This window comes from Bison bison, unplaced genomic scaffold (genome assembly GCF_000754665.1).
Source record: "Bison bison bison isolate TAMUID 2011002044 unplaced genomic scaffold, Bison_UMD1.0 scf7180017856337, whole genome shotgun sequence".
Lineage (NCBI taxonomy): Eukaryota > Metazoa > Chordata > Mammalia > Artiodactyla > Bovidae > Bison > Bison bison.
Window position 1 is genome coordinate 928,816 of NW_011486910.1, and position 26,315 is coordinate 955,130.

The following is a 26,315-nucleotide window of genomic DNA, read 5'->3' on the forward strand; positions in this document are numbered from 1 at the left end:
GAACTGGACATGTAACAACAGACTGCTTCCAAATATGAAAAGGAGTACGTCAAGGCTGTATATTGTCCCCCCTGCTTATTTAACTTATATGCAGAGTACATCATGAGAAACGCTGGACTGGAAGAAACACAGGCTGGAATCAAGATTGCCGGGAGAAATATCAATAACCTCAGATATACAGATGACACCACCCTTGTGGCAGAAATTGAAGAGAAACTAAAGAGCCTCTTGATGAAAGTGAAAGAGGAGAGTGAAAAACTTGGCTTAAAGCTCAACATTCAGAAAACGAAGATTATGGCATCTGGTCCCATCACTTCATGGGAAATAGATGGGGAAACAGTGGAAACAGTGTCAGACTTTATATTTTTGGCCTCCAAAATCACTGCAGATGGTGACTGCAGCCATGAAATTAAAAGACGCTTACTCCTTGGAAGGAAAGTTATGACCAACCTAGATAGCATATTCAAAGCAGAGACATTATTAGCTAATGTTGTTAGCAACATTATTTTGCTAACAAAGGTTCGTCTAGTCAAGGCTATAGTTTTTCCTGTGGTCATGTATGGATGTGAGAGTTGGACTGTGAAGAAAGCTGAGCGCTGAAGAATTAATGCTTCTGAACTGTGGTGTTGGAGAAGACTCTTGAGAGTCCCTTGGACTGCAAGGAGATCCAACCAGTCCATTCTGAAGGAGATCAGCCCTGGGATTTCTTTGGAAGGGATGATGCTAAAGCTGAAACTCCAATACTCTGGCCAGCTCATGCGTAGAGTTGACTCATTGGAAAGGACTCTGCTGCTGGGAGGGATTGGGGGCAGGAGGAGAAGGGGACGACAGAGGATGAGATGGCTGGATGGCATCACTGACTTGATGGACGTGAGTCTGGGTGAACTCCGGGAGTTGGTGATGGACAGGGAGGCCTGGCGTGCTGTGATTCATTGGGTCGCAAAGAGTCGGACACAACTGAGTGACTGAACTGAACTGAACTGAAGACATTATTATTTTGGAGCCTTTTATAGGGAAGCTATAAATATATCCTAACTAGGTGGCTTTTAAACTTAAAGAAAACCCTGTAATTCACAGTTGTTTAGTTGCTAAATCCTGTCTGACTCTTGTGACTCCATGGACTGTAGCCCACCAGGCTCTTTGGTTCATGGAATTGCTCAGGCAAGAATACTGGAGTGGGTTGCCATTTCCTTCTTCAGGCGATCTTCCCGACCCAGGGATAGAATTTGCTTCTCCTGCATTTGCAGGAGGATTCTTTACCACTGACTCATCAGGGAAGCCCATAATTAAAAAATAAGTGCATTTTACAAGTGCATGACTCAGGACACATTAAAAAAATATACACACACGTATAAAACATTTATTCATATACTTAAGGAAAGTTTCATGAAAAAGCATTATCCTCAGTACACAGAAAGCACTCTGATTTTACTTTTTTTTTTTTTAATTTAGGGGAAAAAGTTGGTCTTGATTTACTAAATTGACTCTATTTCCTATTAATGAATTTTCACCCACAGTTTGCAAACTGTATCAAAATAGTTTCTATCCTACATGTGCTTAAACTGTTTCAGGGGAGGGGGGCTAGAAAATGAAAAATGAATCTTAACAGTCACTGTCCTTGAAAGGACTACAGTCTCTGGGGAAGATATATAAATAACATGTTATAAACAAACTAATGGAGGTTCATTAGGTCATCTTTAAAGAAAGGAAATGCTAGTATTTTCCCAGAAGTGTGGAGAAACTCTTGGAGGCTATGTTGAGTAGACTCTTCAAGCATAGCTAAGGGTTTACTGTATAGAGAAATCAGGGAAATACATTCTTGATTATTCTTCTGGGGAACAGCAGGTGTGATGGCCCAGAGGCACAAATAAGGACAGTGAAATGAAATGGCCTGTGACTTACTGAAGCCCCTATGCAGGCTGGACAGGTAGAAAAGAGGCACAGCAGAGCGCATGATATACCAGACTAAGGACTGTGAGCATTGTCCACAGGGTGCTGGAAGACACTACTTGAAAAGGAGGGAAGGCTGCTACCAGATTTCATATGTGAGTGGAGTGGAGCTCCTTCCTGGGACTCACCACAATGTCAGTGGGCTTCACTGTTTTCCCCACTGGACAGTGAGTTTGCTGAGGGCAGGGGCTCTCTGTTACATCTGTGTAATGTGGACCCATCCCAATTCTGGCAGAAAACTGAAGAAGGCGCCCGTTCAAGTCCACCTGTCCTACCTATCTCTCCATCCTACCATGCTATCCTCTGGCCTTTCTTTTGGACCGTGCTCCAGGAGGCCCCATTCTTATTTTCTTTTTTCCTTTAAAAAAATCATTTATTTTTAACTGAAGGATAATTGCTTTATAGTATTGTGTTGGTATCTACCAAACATCAACATGAATTAGCCATAGGTTTACCCATGTCCCCCGACACCTGAACATCCCTCCCACTTCCCTCCCGTCCCACCCGTCTAGGCTGTTACCCAGCCCCAGTTTGCGTTTCCTGTGTCTTGCCGCAAATTCACATTGGGTATCTATTTTCATATGGTATTCTATATTTCCATGTTACTCTCTCCATATCTCCCACCCTCTCCTTCCTCCCCTCCCAGCCATGCCCATAATCTGTTCTCAATGTCTGTGTCTCCACTGCTGCTCTCCAAATAGGTTCATCAGAACCATCTGGTTTCCAAATTCCATATCTATGCATTAGTATATGATATTTTTCTCTTTCTGACTTACTTCACTCTGTATAATAGGCTTTAGGTTCACCCACCTCATTAGGACTGACTCAAATGCATTCCTTTTTATGGCTGAGTAATATTTCATTATATACCACGGCTTCTTTATCTATTCATCTGTTGATGGACATCTAGGTTGCTTCCATGTCCTAGCTGTTGTAATATAACTGCAGTGAACCCTGGTGTACATGTGTCTTGTTCAATTTTGGTTTCCCCAGGGTATAAGCCTAGTGATGGGACTGCTGGTCATACGGTGGTTTTATTCCTAGTTTTTTAAGGAGTGTCCATACTGTTCTCCATAGTGGTTGTATCAATTTACATTCCCACCAACAGCACAAGAGGGTTCCCTTTTCTCTACACCCTCTCCAGCTTTTATAGTTTGTAGATTTTTCAATGAGGGCCATTCTGACCAGTGTGAGGTGATATCTCATTATAGTTTTGATTTGCATTTCTCTAATAATGAGTGATGTTGACCATCTTTTCATGTAGTTGTTAGCCATCTGTGTGTCTTCTTTGGAAAAATGTCTGTTTAGGTCTTTTGCCAACTTTTTGATTGGGTTTTTGCTTTTCTGTTATTGATTTGTATGAGCTGCTTACATATTTTTGAAATTAATGTTTTGTCAGTTGTTTCATTTGCTATTATTTTTTCCCATCCTGAGGGTTGTCTTTTCACCTTATTTATAGTTTCCTTTGCTGTGCAAAAGCTTTTAAGTTTAATTAGGTTCCACTTTAAAATTTTTGTTTTGATTTCCATTATTCTAGGAGGTGTGTCATAGAGGATCTTGTTGTGATTTATGTCATAGAGTGTTCTGCCTATGTTTTCTTCTAAGAGTTTTATAGTTTCTGGTCTTACATTTAGGTCTTTAATACATTTTGGATTTATCTTTGTGTATGGTGTTAGGAAGTGTTGTAATGTCATTCTTTTACACGCAGCTGTCCAGTTTTCCCAGAAGCACTGACTGAAGAGACCTTCTTTGCCCCACTGTATATTCTTGAGGAGGCCCCATTCTGACCCAGCCGAGGCCCACCCACTGACGTGCTCACCTTGGATTTCAGGGTACAGGGCCATGTAGAGCAGACCCCAGCGCAAGGTGGTTGAAGTTGTTTCTGTTCCAGCAAAGAAGAGGTCCAGGGTATTGTAGATAAGGTTTTCTTCGTGGAAACTTGAAGCAGCATTACCCTTATGCTAGAAAGCACAGTGATTATTGATTTATTCAGGTGGTTCTTAGTTGCCACAACACACGGGGTTTCATCCTAAAGAAAACATGAAGGAGAGACTACCCCAGGAGAAATAACTCTCCCTTTGGCTGTCTCATGAGGCAGAGATTTATTACTGGAATATCACTGCCTGTAGTGCTGAAAGCTTTTGTTAGCTTTGGTGGACAAAAAAGATAACTAATTTTTTACACCCATAATTAGGCAAAATCTATTATTACACTGGCAAACAGCCCTAGGTTCCAATATTAGCGACACCATTCACTATTTGTATGACTCGAGCAAGTTAACAAACCTTTCTGTGCTTCAGATTCCTGTTCCACAAAACAGACATAACAATACTCACCTCTTAAGATGGAATTATGAATTATGTGAGTAGGAAAGGGCACATAGCAATTCTCAACAAATGTTTGTACCAATAACAGAAACAATAACTGAATTTCTCTAAAGTATAGTAATTCTCCTGAGAAGGCAGTGGCACCCCACTCCAGTACTCTTCCTGGAAAATCCCATGGACGGAGGAGCCTGGAAGGCTGCAGTCCATGGGGTCGCTGAGGGTCGGACACAACTGAGCGACTTCACTTTCACTTTTCACTTTCATGCATTGGAGAAGGAAATGGCAACCCACTCCAGTGTTCTTGCCTGGAGAATCCCAGGGACAGGGAAGCCTGGTGGGCTGCCTCTATGGGGTTGCACAGTCCGACATGACTGAAGTGACTTAGCAGCAGCAGCATAGTAATTCTCATATCTCCCCATTAATCTTTTCCTTTTAGGTTAAACTTTTCTGATTCCAACAGTCATTCCTCATGGCACTCCAGCATCTTTACCACCTTTCTTCAATGAATGTATCAATGTTCCTCCCTGTGTGGTCCCACACCTGCATATCTTATAGTAAGTGAAGTCTCCTCCTCATAAGAGAAATCAATGCTTCTATTAATGTTATCACAATAAAGTGAAACAAGAGAGGAGTTGGAAAGAAATCCATTCTGCCAACTCTGGGAATGAATAATCTGACGGGTCAAAGATGATGACACCAATGCAATGATATGTTTACCAGAGGGATGACTATGGCAAAGGTCATCCCATTTGGCTTTTATCCTGCTTCTTTCCTATAGTAACATTGAAAAGTAGATGACATAGGGATGAGGGAGGAAGGCAAATGTCTCTCTCATCTGAGGCTAAACTCGCATCTGACTCAGATTTACCTGTGTTCTGCAATGGGGAGCTGGGGGAAGATGTAGGGGAGACCGGGCATTGGTCCAGCTAATAATGAAATAATACTTTTTTTTTCCTTTTACGTACAGGTCCTTCAGATATGGGTAGAGAATGGATTACGAAAAGGCAGTATTCAGTCTTTCTAAAGTCTTTAGGCCAAATACTGATAAACCTCTGTCTTCATTTTTAATTGTCCCGTCAATTTTGAGTTAATGTTATTCCTACATTCTGTGAAGTACTGCCTCTATTTTTCCTCCCCTGTGGTAGGCTGAATAATGACCCACAAAGAAGTCTATGTCCTTAACTCTAGAATCTGTGAATTTTATATGGCAGACAAAATTCTATAGATATATTGAAATAAGGCTCTTGATGGGAAAATTATCCTGGATTATCCCAGTGGGCCCAATACAATCACAAGAGTCTTTAGAAGAGGGAGGCAAGAAAGTCATAAAGAGCAGATGTGAAGATGGTGACAGAAAAAAGTGCTATATTGATGGCTTTGAAGATGGAGGAAGGGGTCATGAGTCAGTCAAGGAGTAAAGGCAGCCTCTAGACTCTGGAAAAGTCCATCAGTAGTTTCTTCCCTAGAGCCTTGAAAGAGCCAGTACTGCCCCTACCTTGACTTGATAAATGTTGGTTGTTTTAAGCTATCAAGTTTGTGGTGACTTCTTACACCAGCAATAAGATATTAGAATCCCTTCATTTGATCTTTAAGAACAATACTTTGGAAAAAAACTCAGGTTTCCTCACCTTTTCTGTCTCCTGGAGATAAGCATCAATGAAGTCTCTTGCTTCAGCAGGATTCCAGTCTCTCTTGTGGTTTTCAATCACACGGGCAACAAACATTTTCAGTTTCCTCCAGTTACTGAAGAGCATTTGGTGTGGACCCGGAAGGAAATTCATTATCCTTGGAAAGACATTGTAGAGCTGATGGAACAAATAAAACTGTCATGGAGGAGAGGGGGGGTGACGTTTTTCTACTTTTTAAGATAAGTCCATGGGGTTGCAAAGCGTTGAACATGAGAGCAACTGAGCAACACGTCAAGGAAACCGTAGTCTTTTCCTATCTCTTTTATTTACTTAAATTTAATCCTTTGAGTCAACCTTGACTCTTCTCTTTCTCAACCCTCTTCTTTCCCTTCCAGCAAAGCATTTCAACCCTCCATCCAAAACATGACACTTCAGACCAATTTTCACCACTCCATCTGCTTTGTCATCCTAGTACAAAGTACTAACATTTTTTATCTGGATGCTGTAAGCCTCCAGCAGGTTTCCTGACTCTCTCCCTAACCCCCTTCTCAGCCCATCTTCCACTGACCTGCCATAGAGATCATTTAAAAGTTTAATGAGATCATTTCACTTTCTGACTCTCAATCCGACAATGACTTTCCAAGACATTTAGACAGATCCTACCTCATTCTCCTGGCCGGGAGCTCTACATGATCTGGCCCCTCACCCTCCTGGCGCCTCCTCTCCTACGACTCCCTGCCATCTTGCTCTCCCTTACTCTTTCCAGTCCAGCCCCATTGGTCTCTGTGCAAACATAAAAAAATGTTCTTGTTTAGGACTTTGTAGTTGCTATTTCTTTCATCTAGAATGGTTTTCCTCTGAAATCTGTGTAACTCCAGTTCCTTAATGTGCTGCTCAAATGTCACCGATTTGGATCCGTCTTAGCTGATGAGCCTACGATTAGCAGCACTTCTGGAACTCCCTTTCCATTCCTTTATTTTGTTTTATATTTTTCCATGACAATTGTCATTAGTTGTGTGTGTATATATATTTGTGTGTATTTGTAAAATATGTATGTTTATCTGTGTATATGTATCTAACTATGTATCTACATTCCTGTGTATCTAAATATCTAGGGCAAACACATATGTGTATTTATTTGTCTGTCCTCACTATGAGGTAAGCTCCATGTGGGTAAAATATTTTTTACTGAAATACAGTAGTCTTTGTATATATTTTTTCTAATAAAATATGAAAGAAAATAGATAGCATAAGGTAATGGAAAGTTGCCTAGATTTCAAATGTGATAGGTATGCATTTACAATTAGGTTTGTTTCTTTCTAGCTATAGTACTTTGCTAATGGTAGTAATAATGATACGATCTGTATCTACCTAAACTAGCTGCTAATGGGGGCAAAGGTTATTTTCATGATCAAATGACATGAGAGCCATACCACACTTAACACAGAGCCAGTGGAACACTATGTGGATTTGTTTACCCATTCCCATATCTGCTTGCATACATCAGGATGATCCATTTCATTAGCAAGGTGAAAAGGCAGCCTTCAGAATGGGAGAAAATAATAGCAAATGAAGCAACTGACAAACAACTAATCTCAAAAATATACAAGCAACTCCTACAGCTCAACTCCAGAAAAATAAATGACCCAATCAAAAAATGGGCCAAAGAACTAAATAGACATTTCTCCAAAGAAGACATACAGATGGCTAACAAACACATGAAAAGATGCTCAACATCACTCATTATCAGAGAAATGCAAATCAAAACCACTATGAGGTACCATTTCACGCCAGTCAGAATGGCTGCGATCCAAAAGTCTACAAGCAATAAATGCTGGAGAGGGTGTGGAGAAAAGGGAACTCTCTTACAAGGTTGGTGGGAATGAAAACTAGTACAGCAACTATGGAGAACAGTGTGGAGATTCCTTTAAAAACTGGAAATAGAACTGCCTTATGATCCAACAATCCCACTGCTGGGCATACACACTGAGGAAACCAGAAGGGAAAGAGACACGTGTACCCCAATGTTCATCGCAGCACTGTTTATAATAGCCAGGACATGGACGCAACCTAGATGCCCATCAGCAGATGAATGGATAAGAAAGCTGAGGTACATATACACAATGGAGTATTACTCAGCCATTAAAAAGAATACATTTGAATCAGTTCTAATGAGATGGATGAAACTGGAACCTATTATACAGAGTGAAGTAAGCCAGAAAGAAAAACACCAATACAGTATACTAACGCACATATATGGAATTTATAAAGATGGTAACAATAACCCTGTACGAGACAGCAAAAGAGACACTGATGTATAGATCAGTCTTATGGACTCTGTGGGAGAGGGAGAGGGTGGGAAGATTTGGGAGAATGGCATTGAAACATGTATAATATCATGTATGAAACGAGTCGCCAGTCCAGGTTCGATGCACGATACTGGATGCTTGGAGCTGGTGCACTGGGACGACCCAGAGGGAGGGTATGGGGAGGGAGGAGGGAGGAGGGTTCAGGATGGGGAACACAGGTATACCTGTGGCGGATTCATTTTGATATTTGGCAAAACTAATACAATATTGTAAAGTTTAAAAATAAAATAAAATTAAAAAAAAAGAACTGCTGTAAAAAAATAAATTAACTGAGATAAAGTATGTATAGTTGTCCATCAAAGTGCCTGGTCTACTTTGGATGTCTAAGAAATGCTTTTTACCCTGCCCTATTGCTCCCTCCTAACCTCCCAGGATTTTTATTCTTGGGAACAGTCAGCCTGGTATCCACTGAAGTCCCATTACTGAACTCAATTTTCCAGTAATTAGTGCATATATGAAAGTAGCATCTAACTCTTTGTGAACCCATGGACTGTAGCCTGCCAGGCTCCTCTGTCCATGGGATTCTCCAGGCAATAATACTGGAGTGGGTTGCCATTTTCTCCTCTAGGGGATCTTCCCAATTCATCTTCAGCGTCACCTGCATTGGCAGGTAGATTTTTTTTTTTTTTTAACCACTGAGCCACCTGGGAAGCCCTCTTTGTCTATAATCAATGTTCATCAATGTTACAGAAAACATCAAATTCAACAGACTGACTTCAGACATGTTTGTCAAAGTCAATTTTAAACGGTTGTGTTAACTTAAGAAAAAAATAAAAGGAAGAACCCATCTCTGTCTGACATCAGCTCATTGTCCTTCTCCAAGGTAGGAAGTGAGAACCGCCTCACCTGGCACCACACTGTTGTCTCTAAGTAGGTGACCTCATCCAGCAGCCTCAGCAGCTCCTGGAACTGATCATCCTGGTAGTCAAACCGCTCCCCGAAGGTGATGGAGCAAATAATATTGGAAACAGCATTGTTGATTTTGAAGTGAGGGTTGAAAGGCTGTCCTGGAAGCAGAAGAAGAGATAGAGACTTCAGATTGGTTCGTTCCTATTTTCCAGAGTATATTCTACGTGGCATATAACACACTGACTACAGAACTATATCTGAAACTGTGGTCCCAGCACCCTACATAGGTCTGACACACAGCAAGTACTCAGTCAATGCCTGGAAGTCAAATTGATGACCAGGATTTAAAACCAATAATGAGTTTTATATCCATCTTCTTCTTAACACTCAAGCTCCATAATGGCAGTTCATGGTTAGCTGTTCACTGTTATCGCCTAATCACCCAACACAGTCCTGGGCTTAGGACAGAAATGTAGGTATTGATGAGCATCTGGTTAGTGAAAGCATGAACCACAGTCCCTGTACCTGTCCTAGGACCTGCTCACCTTTCTCCTCTCCTATTGCCTGGATGAGGTAGGCGGCCTCTTCCTGAATGCATTCCTCTAAGCTCTTCCTTCCTAAACCAAAGTTCCTCAGAGCTGTCAGGGAGAACCTTCTTTGCTCTTTCCATATGTGGCCATTGGACATGATCAAGCCTGGGAAAAAGAAAGCCAACATTATGAAAAAAAGTCAACAAGACCCATGAGGAACAATGTATCACATGAAAGGAAGGGGAAGGGCTTTAAGGTGTTTGAAACTATTCAGAGAAATAATCCCAAAGCAATGGATACAATGGCTAGCATTTACTGACTACTCATAATGAAAGACCTTTTAGCATTTTTAATGCATTATTGAAAAGGAAACTGAGGTGTAAGAGATAAAATAAATTCTGCAATGTCACAGAGTTAGCAAGCAACTGAACAAGATTGAAATTCAAGTCTGTTTGACTCCAAAGTCCATTTTTGATGACTTGTCATATAAGTATATGTAAATATTTGTATCATACAACATACTAAGAGTGCACTTGTGGATTAGACAAAATCCATATTCACAAGGTAAGTCCTTTAGGTGAGATCTTATCTAAACCAGGCCTTGAAAATAAATGAATCACTCAAGAAAGCACGGAAGAGTGAAAAATCTATGCAGAGTGGACAACACAGGCAGAGGAAAACAATCCATCTTTGTGTGTTCAATAAATGATCATTTATTTCATAACACAGGGGAGGTCACCATCCTTTCATTTCTTTACTTCCAGAGTACTCTTCAACTCACTCTTATACCTGACTTTGGCTTACCCCACGACAAGGACATGATCTTCCCTGCTGTCCAGTCCAGGATCCTTTTCAGCCTCACCACCATGTGTCATCAGCATGAGATGTTTCTTTCTTGAAACACTCTCTTCCAATGGTGTCCAGGACACCACACTCTCTAGATTTCCCTCCTTTAATCTCTGACCACAGAGAAATTCCTGTATCTTTTGTTAATTCATCTTCTATTGAATTTTGAAATGATGGAGCTCTTCAAGACTAGGTCTGAAATCTTTTCTCTTTATCTATATTCCATTTTGGGGGAAATCCCATTAGTTCCTAAAATTTTAAGTGAAATCTACTGATAGTTAATATCTATTTCTGGCCCTCAGCACTAGACACATATAGGAGTATCTGCTTGACTCTGAAGATTTAAATGCATTTCACACTCAGCATATCTATAACTGAATTCATTATTTGCTCTATACAACTCTCCAGGCCAGCCAACACTTTGTCCTCTTCCACATGTCCCTTCTTTCCTTTACCTACCCATTTGGGTGTCTACCTCAACACCTCATTCTCCCTCTGTCTGGGTCATCATGTCCTACCAGATTTTCCTCCTTAGAAACTTAAATACATGTATGTTCACAGTCACTCTCCTGGTCTAACCTGTTGGAGTGCTATTTCTCTCCACCTCCCTAGTCCAGGCCACCATCTCGTCTCACCTAAAATGCTGCAATAGTCTCTTGCTCCCTTTATTCCATTCTTCACATTATAGCTTTGAGAAGTCTTTAAAATGTACCATGTAAGTATGATGATCCCTTTCTATACTGAAACCATGCAGGAGCTTCCATTGTTCTTAGGATAAAAAGCAACATCCTTAATTTGCATGAACTATTCCTGTTAGAACTCAGCAGCTTCATCTCCATTTAATCCCTGTGCGGCAACACTGGTCACCTTTCAGTTCCTCCAGTTCAGTGTCCTTCTTCCCACCTCAGAGACTTTTCATACTCCATTCCCTCCACCTGATAGTTTTTTCACTTTATGATATTAACTGTCACTGTGTTAGCTTTACCTAAGTCTCAGGATATTAGACACTCTTAGGAAGTACATTATGCTCTTATCTTCATAACACTAAGGTCTTAAATTGTTAGAGTAACTGATACTGTTTTTCTGAATGAAATGTAAGTTACAGAAAAATAAGGACTTTGTCATTCTCCTCACTGTTCTGTTACTGGTGCCGACCACCAGGCTTCATATGGCAAATAAACACAGTGAATGCATGTAGAGTTAATGGGTAAAATATTTCAAAGAGAAATTGAGAAGCACCTAATAATATGGTGCTTTTGTAGAATATTGAGTTTTTCATTTAGATTTTTAAACGTGTAAATTTAATAATCATTTTAAGTATTTATGCTAAACCCCTCTTTTTCTGTTTCAATGATTTTACTTATTTATGGCTCTGCTGGGTCTTCACTGCTGTGGGCTTTTGTCTAGTTGGGACAAGCAGGGGCTGCTCTCTAGTTGCAGTGCACTGGCTTCTCACTGTGGTGGTTTCTCTTTTTGCGGAGCACAGCTTCTGTATTTGTGGTGCACAGGCTTAGCTGCTCCGCGGTATGTGGGATCTTCCCAGAAGAACCCATGTCTTCTACACTGGCAGGCAGATTCTTTACCACTGAGCCACCAGGGAAACCCCAAACCCTTCTAACAAAAATGGAAGCCTCGAGATATCTTGTAAGGCACAGCCTTAACAACAGATCACAAGAAGCGAGACGCAAGAAGGGATCACATAATCAAGAGGAGGAGGAAGCTGATCCACATCCATTTTCCTAGGGGAAGAGATCTGAGTGGAGAAAGAGAGCCTGAGAATTCATTGCCTTTCCTCTGCGAAAAAACACATCACATCACTGAGTGATGAGGATACTTATTTATCTAAGCATCCAGAGTGAGTTCATGCAGGTGATGTCGCTTTTCCCAAATCCCTGACATTAGGGTGGACCCTGCCAGGGGCCCTGAGGAGGTACCTTCAACAGAGAAATGAGGGCACTCAGCTTCCTTAAGAGGCAGGAACTTATGAGGGGCCTAGTCCCTGGGAGTGTTGGAGAATTACAGAAACAAAAGTACCTTTCACAGACTATAAGAATATCAAATGTACACATCTTATATTAGTCAAGAAACTTACCATTTTTCTTAAAAACACGGTCTCGAATAGGGCTTATGGGGCGGTTCACAAAGTTTTGGTCCTGGTAGACAAGGACTTCTTTGATTAAGGGCAATCCAGTTATAACAACTGAGGGCAAGTCACCGAATTCCAGGCTAAAAAGGTTCCCGTATTTCTTCACAAACTAAAAAATAGTAAAAATAGTCATAGAATATGCGCATGTCTGTGTGTCATGGAATGTAGAGTATGTGTGGCTGTGGGAGCTTGGATGGGACAGGAAGGGTGTGTGTGTGTGTGTGTGTGTGCGCATCCATGTTATGCACCCAGGTTTGATGGGGATGGTTCTGTTTCCAATTCTCCTCTTCTCAACTAGCCTCCGGTCGAATCTACTATAGGACGTGGACATTCCTTATAAACATTCATTCATATGTTCGACTTCCTTGAATTGAGTATCCGCCATTTGTCCTGAGAATAAGGCATGAAGATTTAACAAGATAAACAAGGTATCTAACCTCAAGTATCTTCGTGTCTAGTAAAGGGCAGAATTCAGCCCATGTGCCTTACCAGAGAAGGCAGAGATGTGACTAGTGAAAATGGACTTCTTAGTAAATCACGTCTGCTTGATAGAATGTCCTTTTCCTCAACATGTTTTAGGTGACAGAAAATTCATCATAAGGCTGGGAGAAGAGCACACTGATTCTGGAGCCGAGTGTAAGTCTTAACTCTGTGGCTGACTAGCTGCGAGCTCCAGGGAAAATTGCTTAGTTTTTTTTTGTTTTTGAGTCTCAGTTCCCCAGTTGCCCAGTTCCTCAGTTCCCCAGTTGCATTAAAGTGAGAAAATAATTCTTTCCCTCAAAGAATTCTATGGAGAAAAATGAGAACAGAAATGTGAAAGGCACTTTGTTCCCTGGTCCCTGGCAGATAGCCACTCGAGTCTCTGGGGAATGAATGGGCTCTGTGTGCAAAGGGATGTGGGTGTGCTTGTGCATGGTGAAAGATAGGACAAGAACACAGGGATGATGTCGGGAGAAAGGCCCTGGTGGTCACAGACAACCACATCTACTGGGTGCCATGATAACTACCTTTCATGTTTTATCTCATTTAACCTACAATTGCCCTGTGGCAGTAATGATTTTCCTTGTCTTTCAGCAAGAAGTAACTTAGCCAAGGTTGCAAAGCTATTGCACGTTGGTGACAATTTTCCAGGCATTATGTAAGATTTAAGGACAAAGCCATGGACCTGAGATGGTGATAGGAACTTAGAGTTTAGTGGATGTGAGAGAAAGAATGTGAGACTGAGGGTGAGGGATCTGGGGGGAGGGGAGAGAGAGAGAATGGAAGAGTGGGTGGGTGGGTCAGGAGTGTACACAAACGTGCAGGTATGTGCAAATATGATTTGGACTGCAGTCAACAGTCATTAATCAATGTCTTCCCTGATATGTTTACTCAAGACAGCAATCTAGATAGGCCCTGCCTCTGCCCTCAGTGTGCAGGGCTGTGTCCTGCTGCAGGCTGTGTATCAAACAGAAGCACATATTTCCTCCAGGGGTCTATGGCCCCATCTCCCCACCTGCCATGACTGATGCTCCCCCATGTCTCTCCAAATGCCCTGGACCCCACTGGCCCATCAAAGCAGATACCATGGATTTAGTCTCATTCTACACCCTGCTCCCATGTTAAAGGCCAAGGCTGAACTCAATCCTTCCATCGTTCTTTTGGTCCAGAGTCTTCCAGCTGTGTTTGCTCATTACCAGCACGGTAAGTCTGTCTTGTTATAAAGAGAAGAGCCAGGATTCCATCTCAGTCTGGTCTGGCTTTAAAGTGCATGTCTTTGTTTTAAAAAATGGCAGGAATGGGTCTCTTAAATCAAGACATTTTATTTCATTGAGCTGAATGCCTGGATGAACTTCTTAGGTTTTACTTTAGAAAGGATTTCTTGACTATTTTAGAATATACAGTAAAAATATTTTTGGAATGGCTGAAAATCTCAGTTTAAACTAAAGAACTCCTTACTGACAATGGATACAATCTGGAACTTCAGCTTGTTCTTGGAAGGAATTAGGCATTCCATTAGTGTTTACTGAAATGAACTTCTACAGAGTTCTATCACTTAGAACTTTCTGCCCAAGTATATTTCTAGTCCAGCAGAACTAGATCAAACATTTTTATGGTGTGATCAATAGTATAAACATGGATACATCAAATGACTTCCTGCAGTCCTGGTACCAATGATGGTGATGTCTACCAATTCTTACATAACCATGCCAGTCACTGTGCCAATGGCTTTACTTGGAGGTAAACGTAAGTCCCAGTGTCATCTGAGATTTTGTAAGATAGAGAATACACTTCAATGTACAACAATAAACAAGTTGTTAAGAAAGGGACAGTATAAGGGAAAAAAGAGGTTAAAAATAAGGCTGTCGGTCTCCTACACTGTTGGTGGGGATGTAAGAAGGTCCGGTCACTATGGAAACAGTACAGCGGTTCCTTAGAAAATGAAACATACTGTTGCCATGTGATCCAGCAATCCTACTCCTGCCATACTTTTGGGCAAAACCATAATTCAAAACAATGCATACATGTTCACAGCAGCTCTATTCACAATTGCTGAGACATGGAAATAACCTAGATGTCCATCGGCAGACGAACGGCTAAAGAAAAGGTGGTACATGTATAAGACTAAATTCTGCTCAGTCATAAAAAGAATGCAATAATGCCGTTTGTGGCAGCGTGGATGGACCTAGAGAATATCGTACTAAGTGAACTAAGTTAGAAAAAGACAAATACCATATGTTATCACTTATATGTGGAATCTAAAGTATAACGTAAATGAAGCTGTCTACAAAACAGAGACAGACAGGGACGCAGAGAACAGATGTGTGGTTGCAGCGGTGGGGCATGGGAGACGGACGCAGTGGGAATTTACGATTAGCAGATGCAAACTATTATACATAGGGTGGAAAAACAACGAGGTCCTGCAGTATAACACAGGGAACCATACTCAGTGTTCTGTGATACACCATTGTGAAAAAGAACATCACAAAGAATACGTATATATAAATAAGTGTATATATATATATATATAAACTGAATCACTCTGCTGTATAGTAGAAATTAACGCAGCAGTGTAAAAAAGTGTAAAAAAGGTGGTTCAGGAGTCTGAAACAGGCTTAAGGAATGAAAACAGAAAAATAAACAGAAAAGGAACGGCACAGTAGCTATAAGAGGCAAATAAAAGTGATAGGTTACAGGAAATTTCATATGAAGGATAAAGTTCCCACATGTAAGATTAAGCACTTAAATAATAAAATGGAGCAAAATACATGTTTAGGACAAAAAATTAGAAGTGTTGAGTTAGTGAGACAAGACACTGAACCATGAAATGTAAAGTTGAGGAAAATACTACTTTATCTAAGTTCTTAAACCCAAAAACCAACAGACAAAGACACAAAAAGAGAAAAGGAAAGAAAAGGAAGAGTGCACCAACTCTTACTCCCACTAGCAGTGACAGCGTCTGTTGCTCTAACACTCACCGGCAAGTGTGTGTGTGTGTGTGTGTGTGTGTTTGGAGGGGGGCTGGGCACAAGGAGGACTAAGATTCTCTCTTACTTATTAAATTATATTTTAAAATGTGTCACTCAATGTATTTGTATTGCTTTTGTCATTAAAAAGTGCTTCTATCCAATAAAGCACAAAAGAGAAACCTAAGGACATAGGAAATAAAACTTCATGGCATTTTATACAATTTTTTAAGCAATAAAATCATTTGAATATAGAGTATGTCATGGATCTGGTAAAGGAAAATCCTGTACACGTGAATACATTTATGCATAAATGCAGTTCACCACTCCCCTGAGGTCCACAAACTCCTGCTAAGACTACTGGTCTAAGTGGTAGTTCTTGGGATTATATTAGGTTTCTGAGAACAGCCTGTGGAAATCAAATTCAAGTCCAACAGGTTTCTATGAACTGGTTTGGAGTTGTCAGACACCTTCTGACATTGCTATGTTATATGTGGGGACAATACACAGATCACTATGCTATGGTGTTTTCCTGAAGTGCCAAAGCCTCCTGAGGAAGGCTGACTGCAGAAAAAAACTAATGCATAGAAGAAGATGAAATATGTTACCATTCTGGGGCAAGGCGCATGAAGCTATTGAAACAGGAGAACGATTTCCACTCAATATATGGGAGAAAGTGTCCAAGAGGACGATATTTGGGCCAGACTGTAAATGAAGGTCAGGGTACTGGCAAAAGGACATGTATTGTGAAGGCAAAGATTTTAGACTGTGGGAACGGCATACACAAATGCAAAGACAGGGAAACGGCTTTCTGGAACAAGTGAGCTCTCTTTTCTGACTACTGTATAGGTTCATTAAAGAGCACTAACCCTATGGTAGGTCAAGGCCCATTGCTGGGGGTATAGACCCTGAAGTTTAAGATGCCCCCAATCTAATGGAGCATACAGATAAGTAAACAGTTCTTCTTAGTATTACCATTCTATACAATAAATTATCAAATGGGGGAAAGTAGGGAACACATAAGGGGACCGAAGACTAGCATACGTTCCTGGAAACAAACAAACACCTTTTTGTTTATGTAGGAAGAGGGGAAACAAGCCTGACAAGGTACTGCGAAATAGACCAAGGATATCTTAATGTCAAGTGAAATAATTTGGATCTTGTTTTGTTTCTAGCTAGAAAACTGAATGCAGAGAAGGCAATGGCACCCCACTCCAGTACTCTTGCCTGGAAAATCCCATGGACGGGGGAGCCTGGTAGGCTGCAGTCCATGGGGTCGCGAAGAGTCGGGCATGACTGAGCGACTTCACTTTCACTTTTCACTTTCATGCATTGGAGAAGGAAATGGCAACCCACTCCAGTATTCTTGCCTGGAGAATCCCAGGGACAGAGGAGCCTAGTGGGCTGCAGTCTATGGGGTCACACAGAGTCGGACACGACTGAAGCAACTTAGCAGCAGCAGCAGCAGCAGCAGAAAACTGAATGAGAGGTAAGGGCAGTGAATGCTTAAGAACCTGGATTTTGAAGTTATACAAACCTGTATCCAGCTTCTGCTTGTTACTTTCTATGTGATTTTTGCTTTAGTTATTTACCTTCTCTCTGTCCCAGTTTTCAAATCTATAAAATGGGGGCTATTATTAGTTTTCATCTTTGGGATGGTGGTGATAAGTAACCACAATACTAAAATAAATAATACAATTATTTATTGTTATTGATATATTTGACAGTGTGTTTTAGCAAAATGACTCTGGTTAGATCTGGACAAAGGAATGGAGGGGAAGTGGCCAGAGAGTAGATTGATGGAGCCCATACAGCAATCAGGCTAGACAAGTGATGCCTGGTATGCAGCCAATGACTGGTTTTTCCTAGAGTTTGTTACTATAAGTTTTTGAAGAAGGTGGGGTTGGGTGGTAGATATAGGAAGAAGCATCAACTATGCACGAAGCACCTTGGCAATAAACTGATATTCTTGAACTTATTAGGTTCTTACAATAATCCTATAATGCATTCTTTGTTTTTGGAAAAAGAGGCAAGGAGATAGACAGCACAGCTGATGGGTATAAAATTGGGCTCTTTATAACTCACTGTCTCATCTTTAAATGAAAGCATGAAGATATTATCTCTCTTCTTCTGAGTGACAGACTCCCTGAAGATTAGTGGGCCACATGACATCCCAATTAAAACCCACATGTCCAAGCTTCTCCAGGTGTGGCCAGTGAGATACCTGACAATGGGAGCAGTGGTGATTTGTGCATCTTCTGGGTTATGCTCTTAAAGGAAGGTTGCTTCTCATCACCTCCCACTTTCCCTTTCCATGGAATGGACCTTATGTATGCTGATGCTGTAGGACGAGAACAATAAGACAGAAGGAAGTGGGGTTTCTAGATGACCTTGTGGTACAAAGCAGTCTTCCAATCCTGGTCTTCTGGCCTATATCTGAACTTACTTGTGTGAGAGAGATAAATTCCAATCTTTTTTTTTTTTTAGATGACTGTATTTTGGGGCCTTTTTTATTACAAGCAGCTCCATGTATATCCTCACTAATACATTTATTCACCTTATCTACGGTTCTCCCAATTCAGTCCAATAAGATTTTCTCTTACTTAAAAATATGCTCCTACAATAAGCCATGCAGCTGTGGTATAGGAAGTTTAGAAACAGGTGAAAAAATAAGAGTGGTTCATGGTTCCCATCATGCCATATAAATTGGCCAGTTTCTTCACTGCCTTCTCACTTCATTTTACCTGATGTCACTTCCCCCATTTAAAAATCTCCTGTCTACTTTACTCCATATAACCTCTTGCCTAAGATTCCTTTCCAGTCCAGCCAAATTTAACATTCTATAGAAGCTATCCCCATTGCTTCCCATTCATAGTGATCCCACATAATGACATATCACCTGGTTTACCACAAAGGTTATACCACACATTTGATCATACACTGTCTTGTACTGTGCCTGTCATATGATAAGCACTTCATAAATGTCTGTTGCATAAATGAACCCATGAGTAAGTCAATTATCCTCTAGCTATAGCATGAAAAGTCAGATAGCATCAGTAGAGAATAAATATATGAGTCAAATAATCATGTGTCCAAGGCCTTGTTTGGCCATGACCTACGCTGAATAACTTAGGCTAACTGTTTTACTATTTTCAGCCTGTTTCCTCAGTGGTAAAATGGAAACATCAAAAGATTTCTAACTTGTGTGCCTTTTGTGCAGATTAAATGAAAATGAATCCACATACAAGACCTAGAAGCTAGTCAGTGTTAAGTGCCTGCTATGTTATTCAGTTGTGTCCAACTCTTTGCAACCCCTGGACTGCAGCCTACCAGGCTCTTCTGTCCATGAGATTTTCCAGGCAAGAATACTGGAGTGGGTTGCCATTTCCTCTTCCAGGGGATCTTCCCAACCCAGGAATTGAACCCACATCTCCTGTGGCTCCTGCATTGGCAGGCAGATTCTTTACCACTGAGCCACCTGCAAAGCCCTGTTAATATTACAGCAGATAGTTAATGATAGGTACTGGTAGATAGGTAAGTAAAGATATATAGGTAATGATAGATAATGACAGGTGCTTAATGTTTCCAAACTGCTTGAATGCAAATTTAATTACAGCCAAATCACATTACTTAAACTCTATTTTTTACAACTAGAAATATTTAATTGCAAACTTATATAAAATAAAACAACACTTCTGATTAAAAATCTTTTGCCAGAGATAAGGCCCTAGGCTCAGTATGATCCTTGGCCAGTTTTATGATATGAGGCAAATCATTTAACCTCTCCAGTCATATCTATCTTAATAGTAAAACAAGGGCACAGATCAAGTTTCTGATTTCAGACAAGAGTGAGTAAAAGCATCCCATTTTACTCCTCCTCAGCCTCATGGTACTAACTGGCACATACAAAATTAACACAAATAAAGTCCCGTTCTTTGTAGCAAATGAACCAGATAAACAGTGATCCACCAGGACAGAATACTCAACCTTTCTACCTTCCTGTTCCAGAGACAAATACCGTAAGAGCTGTAATCCTCCCCCATCCTAATGGGAAGCTACAGTACTAAAGATGCATGAAAACTTGCCTTCATCCTGTCTCTGCATCCTGCCTTCATCCTGTCTCTACAGCAAGGGAGTACTTCTCCCCTACTGAGTTTGTAAGCTGAATTATAACTATCTCACCCCTGAACTGCAGAAAAGAGACTCCTTGAAGGAGTCAGTGGGCAAAATCCTGATTTCTACAACTCTACAAAAATAAGGAGGTACCCATATTCCATGGAGATAATATGGTTAGATTACTGACTTCTCCCCACCCCCTGTAGTAAGGAAGAGGCTACCCTACTCAGAGGGGCCCCAGTCTTTTGTCCCCATCCTCATTCTCTCCAGCCTGCACTGAGGAGAATGTGGGTTAGAGTCCTATTGAGGTGAACAATATATAAGTGGAGTACACCAATAGAGCACTGCAAAGGCCTTATAACCTAAACTGACACTTGAACCACAATTCTCAAAAGTGAACATTCTAAACATAAGCAGGTTGACTATCTGCAAAAATAAAAGATTTACATAGAGTCCAGAGTCATGTACATACACAAAATGTCCAGAGTATAGTCCAAAATTACTCATGTTATCAAGAACCAGAGAAATCTCAAAGTGAACGAGTTGAAACCAATACTGAGATGATAAAGATGCTGTAATTACTGATTAAAGATTTTAAACCAGCTATTGAAAATATGTTTCCATAAACAATTACACTCTTGAAAAAATTTTAAATAGAAAATCTTAACCAAGAGCCAGAAAATATACATATGAACAAAAAAGAAATTTTAGAATTGAAAAACAATAACTAAACAAAAACTCATTAGAGCAATTCAGTGGCAAAGTGGTAATGACAGGATAATCAGTGAAACTGAAGACATCAGCAGAAAGTGTCCAATCTGAATAATACAGAGAAAATAGGCTGAGAAGAGATCAAAAACTGAGCTTCAGGGACTGATGTTAGAATAGGAGAAGATCTATCACTTGCATCATCAGTGCCAAAGAGGACAAGAAGGAAAAAGTATGGACTTGAAAAAATATTTGAAGGAATAAAGGCTGAAAAATTCTCAAATTTGGTACTACTTAAACTGACTGAGGCAAGAAGTTGTGAGTGAACCCAATAAATCCAAAGAATTCAACACTAAGGCATATAATTGAATTTCTGAAATCTAAAAACTAAGAAAACCTAGCTTTCAAAGCATGTAGAGGAAAACAATTCATTACTTATGGGGAACAACAGTTCAAATTACAGCAGATTTTTCATGAGGAACCCTAGTTCCTAGGCCAGAAAGAAGTAGCACTACATTTTCAAGGGTTTAATAAAAGAAAACTGTCAACCTAGAATTCTATATCCAGTGATAATATACTTCAGAAATGAAGATGAAATAAAAACATTCTTAGATGAAGGAAAGCTAAGATAATTTTTTTTTTCAGCAGACCAGTTCTAAAAGAATGGCTAAAGAAAGTTCTTCAGAGAAATGGGTAAATACAGTAGACTAATCTTCTTGAATTTAACACGTTGTGTTTGACAGTTAAAAGAAAAATTATAATACTGTCTGAGGTGGTTCTCAGTGTATATAGAGATAATACTTAAGATAATTTATATATTATAAAGTGGGGGAAGGTAAAGGGACCTAAAGAGTTTTAAGGTGTGTGTATTCCACCTGAAGTGATAAACCATTGATACTTACTGCAATAAGTTATGTATGCATAGCATGTAATCTTTACAGCAAGCATTTAAAAAACAATACAAAGAAACATACTCAAAAACACTATAGATAAATGAAAATGGAGTTCTAAAAAAATATTCAAGTGACCTACAGGAAGAGAGGAAAGGAGAAAAAACGAAGAGTAAAAAACAAGATGAGTGAAAAAACAAAGTGAAAAATAGGAAACAATAAATTGGCAGACTTAAGTTTTAACAAATCAATAATTACATTAAATATAAATGATCTAAACTCACCAATTAAATGTTTGATATTAGAAGCATGAACAAAAATTTACCTACCTATATGTTTCAAATAGAATGATATAAGTAGGTTAAAAGTAAATAAATAGAGAAGCATATACTATGTAAATATTAATCAAAAGAGAGCTGAGAGCTGGTGTGGCTATACTATATCAGATAAAGTAAAATTCAGGGAAAGAAAATTACCAGAGAAAAAGAGGGACATTACCTAATAAGAAGATAACAAATTCACAAAGACGACATAACAATTTTAGTGCATATGTGCCAAATAAAAGTGCTGTGAAACACATACAAGAAAACTACCAGAACTGAATAGATACACAGAGAAACCTTTAATTATAAGTTGCAGACTTTAACAAGCCTCTCCTAGTAATTGATAGAATTAGTAGCTAAGAAGTCAACAAGGGTTCAGGAGCACTAAACAACTGATTCATCTAATAAGGTCTAACTGACATATAGTACAGAACATTCCACTCAAGAGCAGAATACATTATTTTTCAAGTATGTATGGACTCTATCTTGGGTCAACTTTAACATAATTTTTTCAAAGTTGAAATCATATATGTTCTCTGACCATAATGGACTCCAACTGGAAATCATTAACAGAAAGAAAACAGAAAAATCTCCCAATACTTGGAAGTTAAATAACATATTTATTAAACAAAGGTACAGGGTTAGACTCCTTAGAAAAGACCCTGATGCTGGGAAAGATTGAAGGCAGGAGGAGAGGGGGTGACAGAGGATGAGATGGGTGGATGACATCACCCACTGGATGGACATGAGTTTGAGCAAGCTCCAGGGGTTGGTGATGGACAGGGAAGCCTAGCATGCTGCAGTCCATGGGGGTCGCAAAGAGTTGGAAATGACTGAGCAACTGAACTGAACTGATAGGTTAAGGAGACAAGCTTTAAAATTCTGGAGACAAATCCAGTCACTTAACCGGTACCAATTGTGTGTTTCTTCCGGAAAGTTGATAAAAACCTTCTCCATCTGAACTTGAGTTTGTATTACACACTTGTGTTTAAAGTGCTCCAGGCATTGAAGGGGAACTGTTATTTGCTGGGAACCTATAATAAGCAGTGTTAGTATTGACCATTCACTGTTTTATTTAATGTTCACAACCATCTATCACAGTGCTGTCTGTCAGCACTGTGATGGGAGGCAGGGAAGCAACTGAAGGTGCTTGAGAAAGTGCTTTTATGTTGGAGGAAATATTAAGGAATTCAGAATGGCCACAATTAGGGAGCCCTGATGGGAGATGCAGAGAAGGCAATGGCACCCCACTCCAGTACTCTTGCCTGGAAAATCCCATGGACAGAGGAGCCTGGTAGGCTGCAGTCCATGGGGTCGCAAGGAGTCGGACACGACTGAGCGACTTCACTTTCACTTTTCACTTTCCTGCATTGGAGAAGGAAATGGCAACCCACTCCAGTGTTCTTACCTGGAGAATCCCAGGGACGGTGGAACCGGTGGGCTGCCATCTATGGGATCGCACAGAGTCGGACACGACTGAAGCGACTTAGCAGCCGCCGATGGGAGATGATTATAAAGAAATGGAAAGAGGTTACAAGAACGGTTCCAAGTAGCTCCCGGCATCTTGTGTGCCAAGTCTTCAGTCCTGTCCGACTCTGTGCGACCCCATGGACTGTAGGCTGCCAGGCTCCTCTGTTCATAGGATTCTCCAGGCAAGAGTACTAGAGTGGATTGCCATGCTCTCCTCAAGTAGTCCCTAAGGAACAAGAACTCTGGGAAGCAGCAGGGATCACTAACAAAATCTAAGCAAAGGAGTGACATTTAAAAATGATTAGTGAGTGTGGACCGCTGGGTGAGGAGGCTAAACGTGAGGGGCTCAGTCCTTGTGGAGTTAGGAGCAATTCAGTTGAAAAACGGTAAGGATTTAGATAGTATTTATCACCATTTTACCGAGTGGCAAAATACGGGATTTTTTCCCCCAAGGATAATGATATTAAAAAGATAAACTGATCATATTATAAATAGAAAGTCCCAATAGTATGTAACAAGGCCTTCAGTTAACTGACAGAGAACGCATCGTATCTAACACACTCAACAGTAAACAGTTAACAATATTTCACCCCGGGAAGTCACGGGTGGTGTAATCATGCCAGTCACTGGGGAAAAGAGAGAGGTTCAAAGCAGGTGCCCGCTTCAGCCTCAGAACCCGCATCCTCCCGCCCTCCCCGGAATGGCCCCTGTCCCGCAGGTCAGGGTCAGGAGGCACGCGGGCACCTTCGCCCGCTCCTACCCGCTGAAGCGACAGGTGTCCCTGCTCAAAGTCCAGTTGGAAGAAGTTGCCTACGAAGGGCAGGCGCGGGGGCCCCGGCGGATAGTTCTTTGGACGCCGCCTGTTGAGGAGATCAGTCAAGAGGAGAAAGACGATGGCCCCCAGCAGGACAGTGCCAGGACGGAGCGCGGCCCAGAGGGCAGCCGCCAGGGAGCCCAACGCCTCCAACATGGCTGCGCTGGTCCCCCTTCGGCGGTCCGAGTCGGCCGAGGTCCCTGCAGTACTGCCAGCACCGCCTCCTTCCCCGTCTGCCCCGCCCCGCCCCGCCCCGCCCCGCCGGGTCTGTCTGTCTGCAGCTCCTCTCCGCCTCCTGCCGCCTCGCCGCCCCTCTGCCCCTCTGCCCCTCTGCTGCTGCTGCTAAGTCGCTTCAGTCGTGTCCGACTCTGTGCTACCCCATAGACGGCAGCCCACCAGGCTTCCCGTCCCTGGGATTCTCCAGGCAAGAACACTGGAGTGGGTTGTCATTTCCTTCTCCAATGCATGAAAGTGGAAGGGAAGTCGGTCAGTCGTGTCTGACTCTAGCGACCCCATGGACTGCAGCCCACCAGGCCCCTCCTTCCATGGGATTTTCTAGGCAAGAGTACTCGAGTGGGGTGTCATTGCCTTCTCCGTCTGCCCCTCTAGGTTGCCACAGAGCTTGATGTGCTCGACGCTCCCGGCTCTTTCTCAGGCGCCGCCTTCTGCCTGCCCCTCAACTCGCCCCACCGGGGCCCCTACTCCCCTGTGTCTCCATCTAGCCCTCCTACGGCCCGCCAGGTGCCTGTGGCCAGGTTCCTAGGAGAACGGCAAAGGTGTTGGAAAAGGCCAGGCTAGATTTTATTACTATTTAGAGAGCCTTTCTCTTTGTGAGAGACTTCTCTGGTGGCTCAGACGGTAGTGTCTGCCCGCAATGAGGGAGACTTGGGTTCGATCCCTGGGTCGGGAAGATCCCGTGAAGGAAATGGCAACCCACACCAATACTTTTGCGTGGAAAATTCCATGAACTGAGGAGCCTGACAGGCTACAGTCCATGGGGTCGCAAAGAGTCGGACACGACTGAGCGACTTCACTTTCACTTTCTCTTTGTGAGAGCGTCAGGACTCTTGGGTTTAGGATTTCACTGCATCTCAGAGGGCGCGCCGACATTTGAGCTCTGTTTTTCAGTCTCCGTCTCATCAAAGCATTGGAACTGTGCCTAATAATCAGGAAAACAACAGCACGTGATATTTCTTGGGCGCATGCTACTTGCCAGGTATTGAGTCCCCTTCTTTAGATGAATTGCTTAATTCTGACAAATTTAGGCAGATACCGTCGTTCCATTGTGTAGTTGCTAACAGAAGTTGATTTATGAATTACGTGGTGAATAAGTGAATCCAGTTTACATGCAGCACATGTAAAGGAGGCCCTGTCTTTGTAACTTAAGTACTACATCACAGCTCTAACAGTGAGGCTAGTCCTTAATAGGTGTTTAATGAACACTGGAGGGAGGTGTCTTAGCCGTTGTCTTTTATTGGTTTGCTTAGTGAGATTCTTCCTCTGAAGCCTCAAGATGGTGTAGAAACTGAGATTCCAAACTTCCATGCTATCCAGTGTGCCTGCCTGTGTCTTACCATGTGTGCGATACACAAAATATGAATCATAGTTCCAGAGTGTATAGCACACACTCAGATTTTCGAAATATGCTTAAAACATTTCTCTAAAAAGAAAAGAGCATCCAAGCCACTTTTCTATCTTCCAAAGTCTATGCTGCTGCTGCTAAGTCACTTCAGTCGTGTCCCACTCTGCGCGACCCCATAGACTGCAGCCCACCAGGCTCCCCCATCCCTGGGATTCTCCAGGCAAGAACACTGGAGTGGGTTGCCATTTCCTTCTCCAATGCATGAAAGTGAAAAGTAAAAGTGAAGTCGCTCAGTCGTGTCCGACTCTTTGTGACCCCATG

At 41.5% G+C, this 26,315-nt stretch overlaps 1 protein-coding gene across 1 annotated transcript in view; it reads right to left on the reverse strand.

The window, feature by feature from the left end:
* The window catches only part of LOC105002609 (cytochrome P450 2J2-like), a 41,336-nt gene extending 16,700 nt beyond the window's left edge, over window positions 1–24,636 (reverse strand). The window contains exons 1-6 of the mRNA XM_010859320.1: window positions 24,359–24,636; window positions 12,592–12,754; window positions 9,669–9,818; window positions 9,121–9,281; window positions 5,906–6,082; window positions 3,770–3,911 (exon numbers count right to left, since the gene is read on the reverse strand). Coding sequence (XP_010857622.1) covers window positions 3,770–3,911; window positions 5,906–6,082; window positions 9,121–9,281; window positions 9,669–9,818; window positions 12,592–12,754; window positions 24,359–24,568 — 1,003 coding nt within the window. The 5' untranslated portion in view covers window positions 24,569–24,636. The remainder of the gene's footprint in view (window positions 1–3,769; window positions 3,912–5,905; window positions 6,083–9,120; window positions 9,282–9,668; window positions 9,819–12,591; window positions 12,755–24,358) is intronic.
* Between the last annotated feature and the right edge of the window lie 1,679 nt (window positions 24,637–26,315).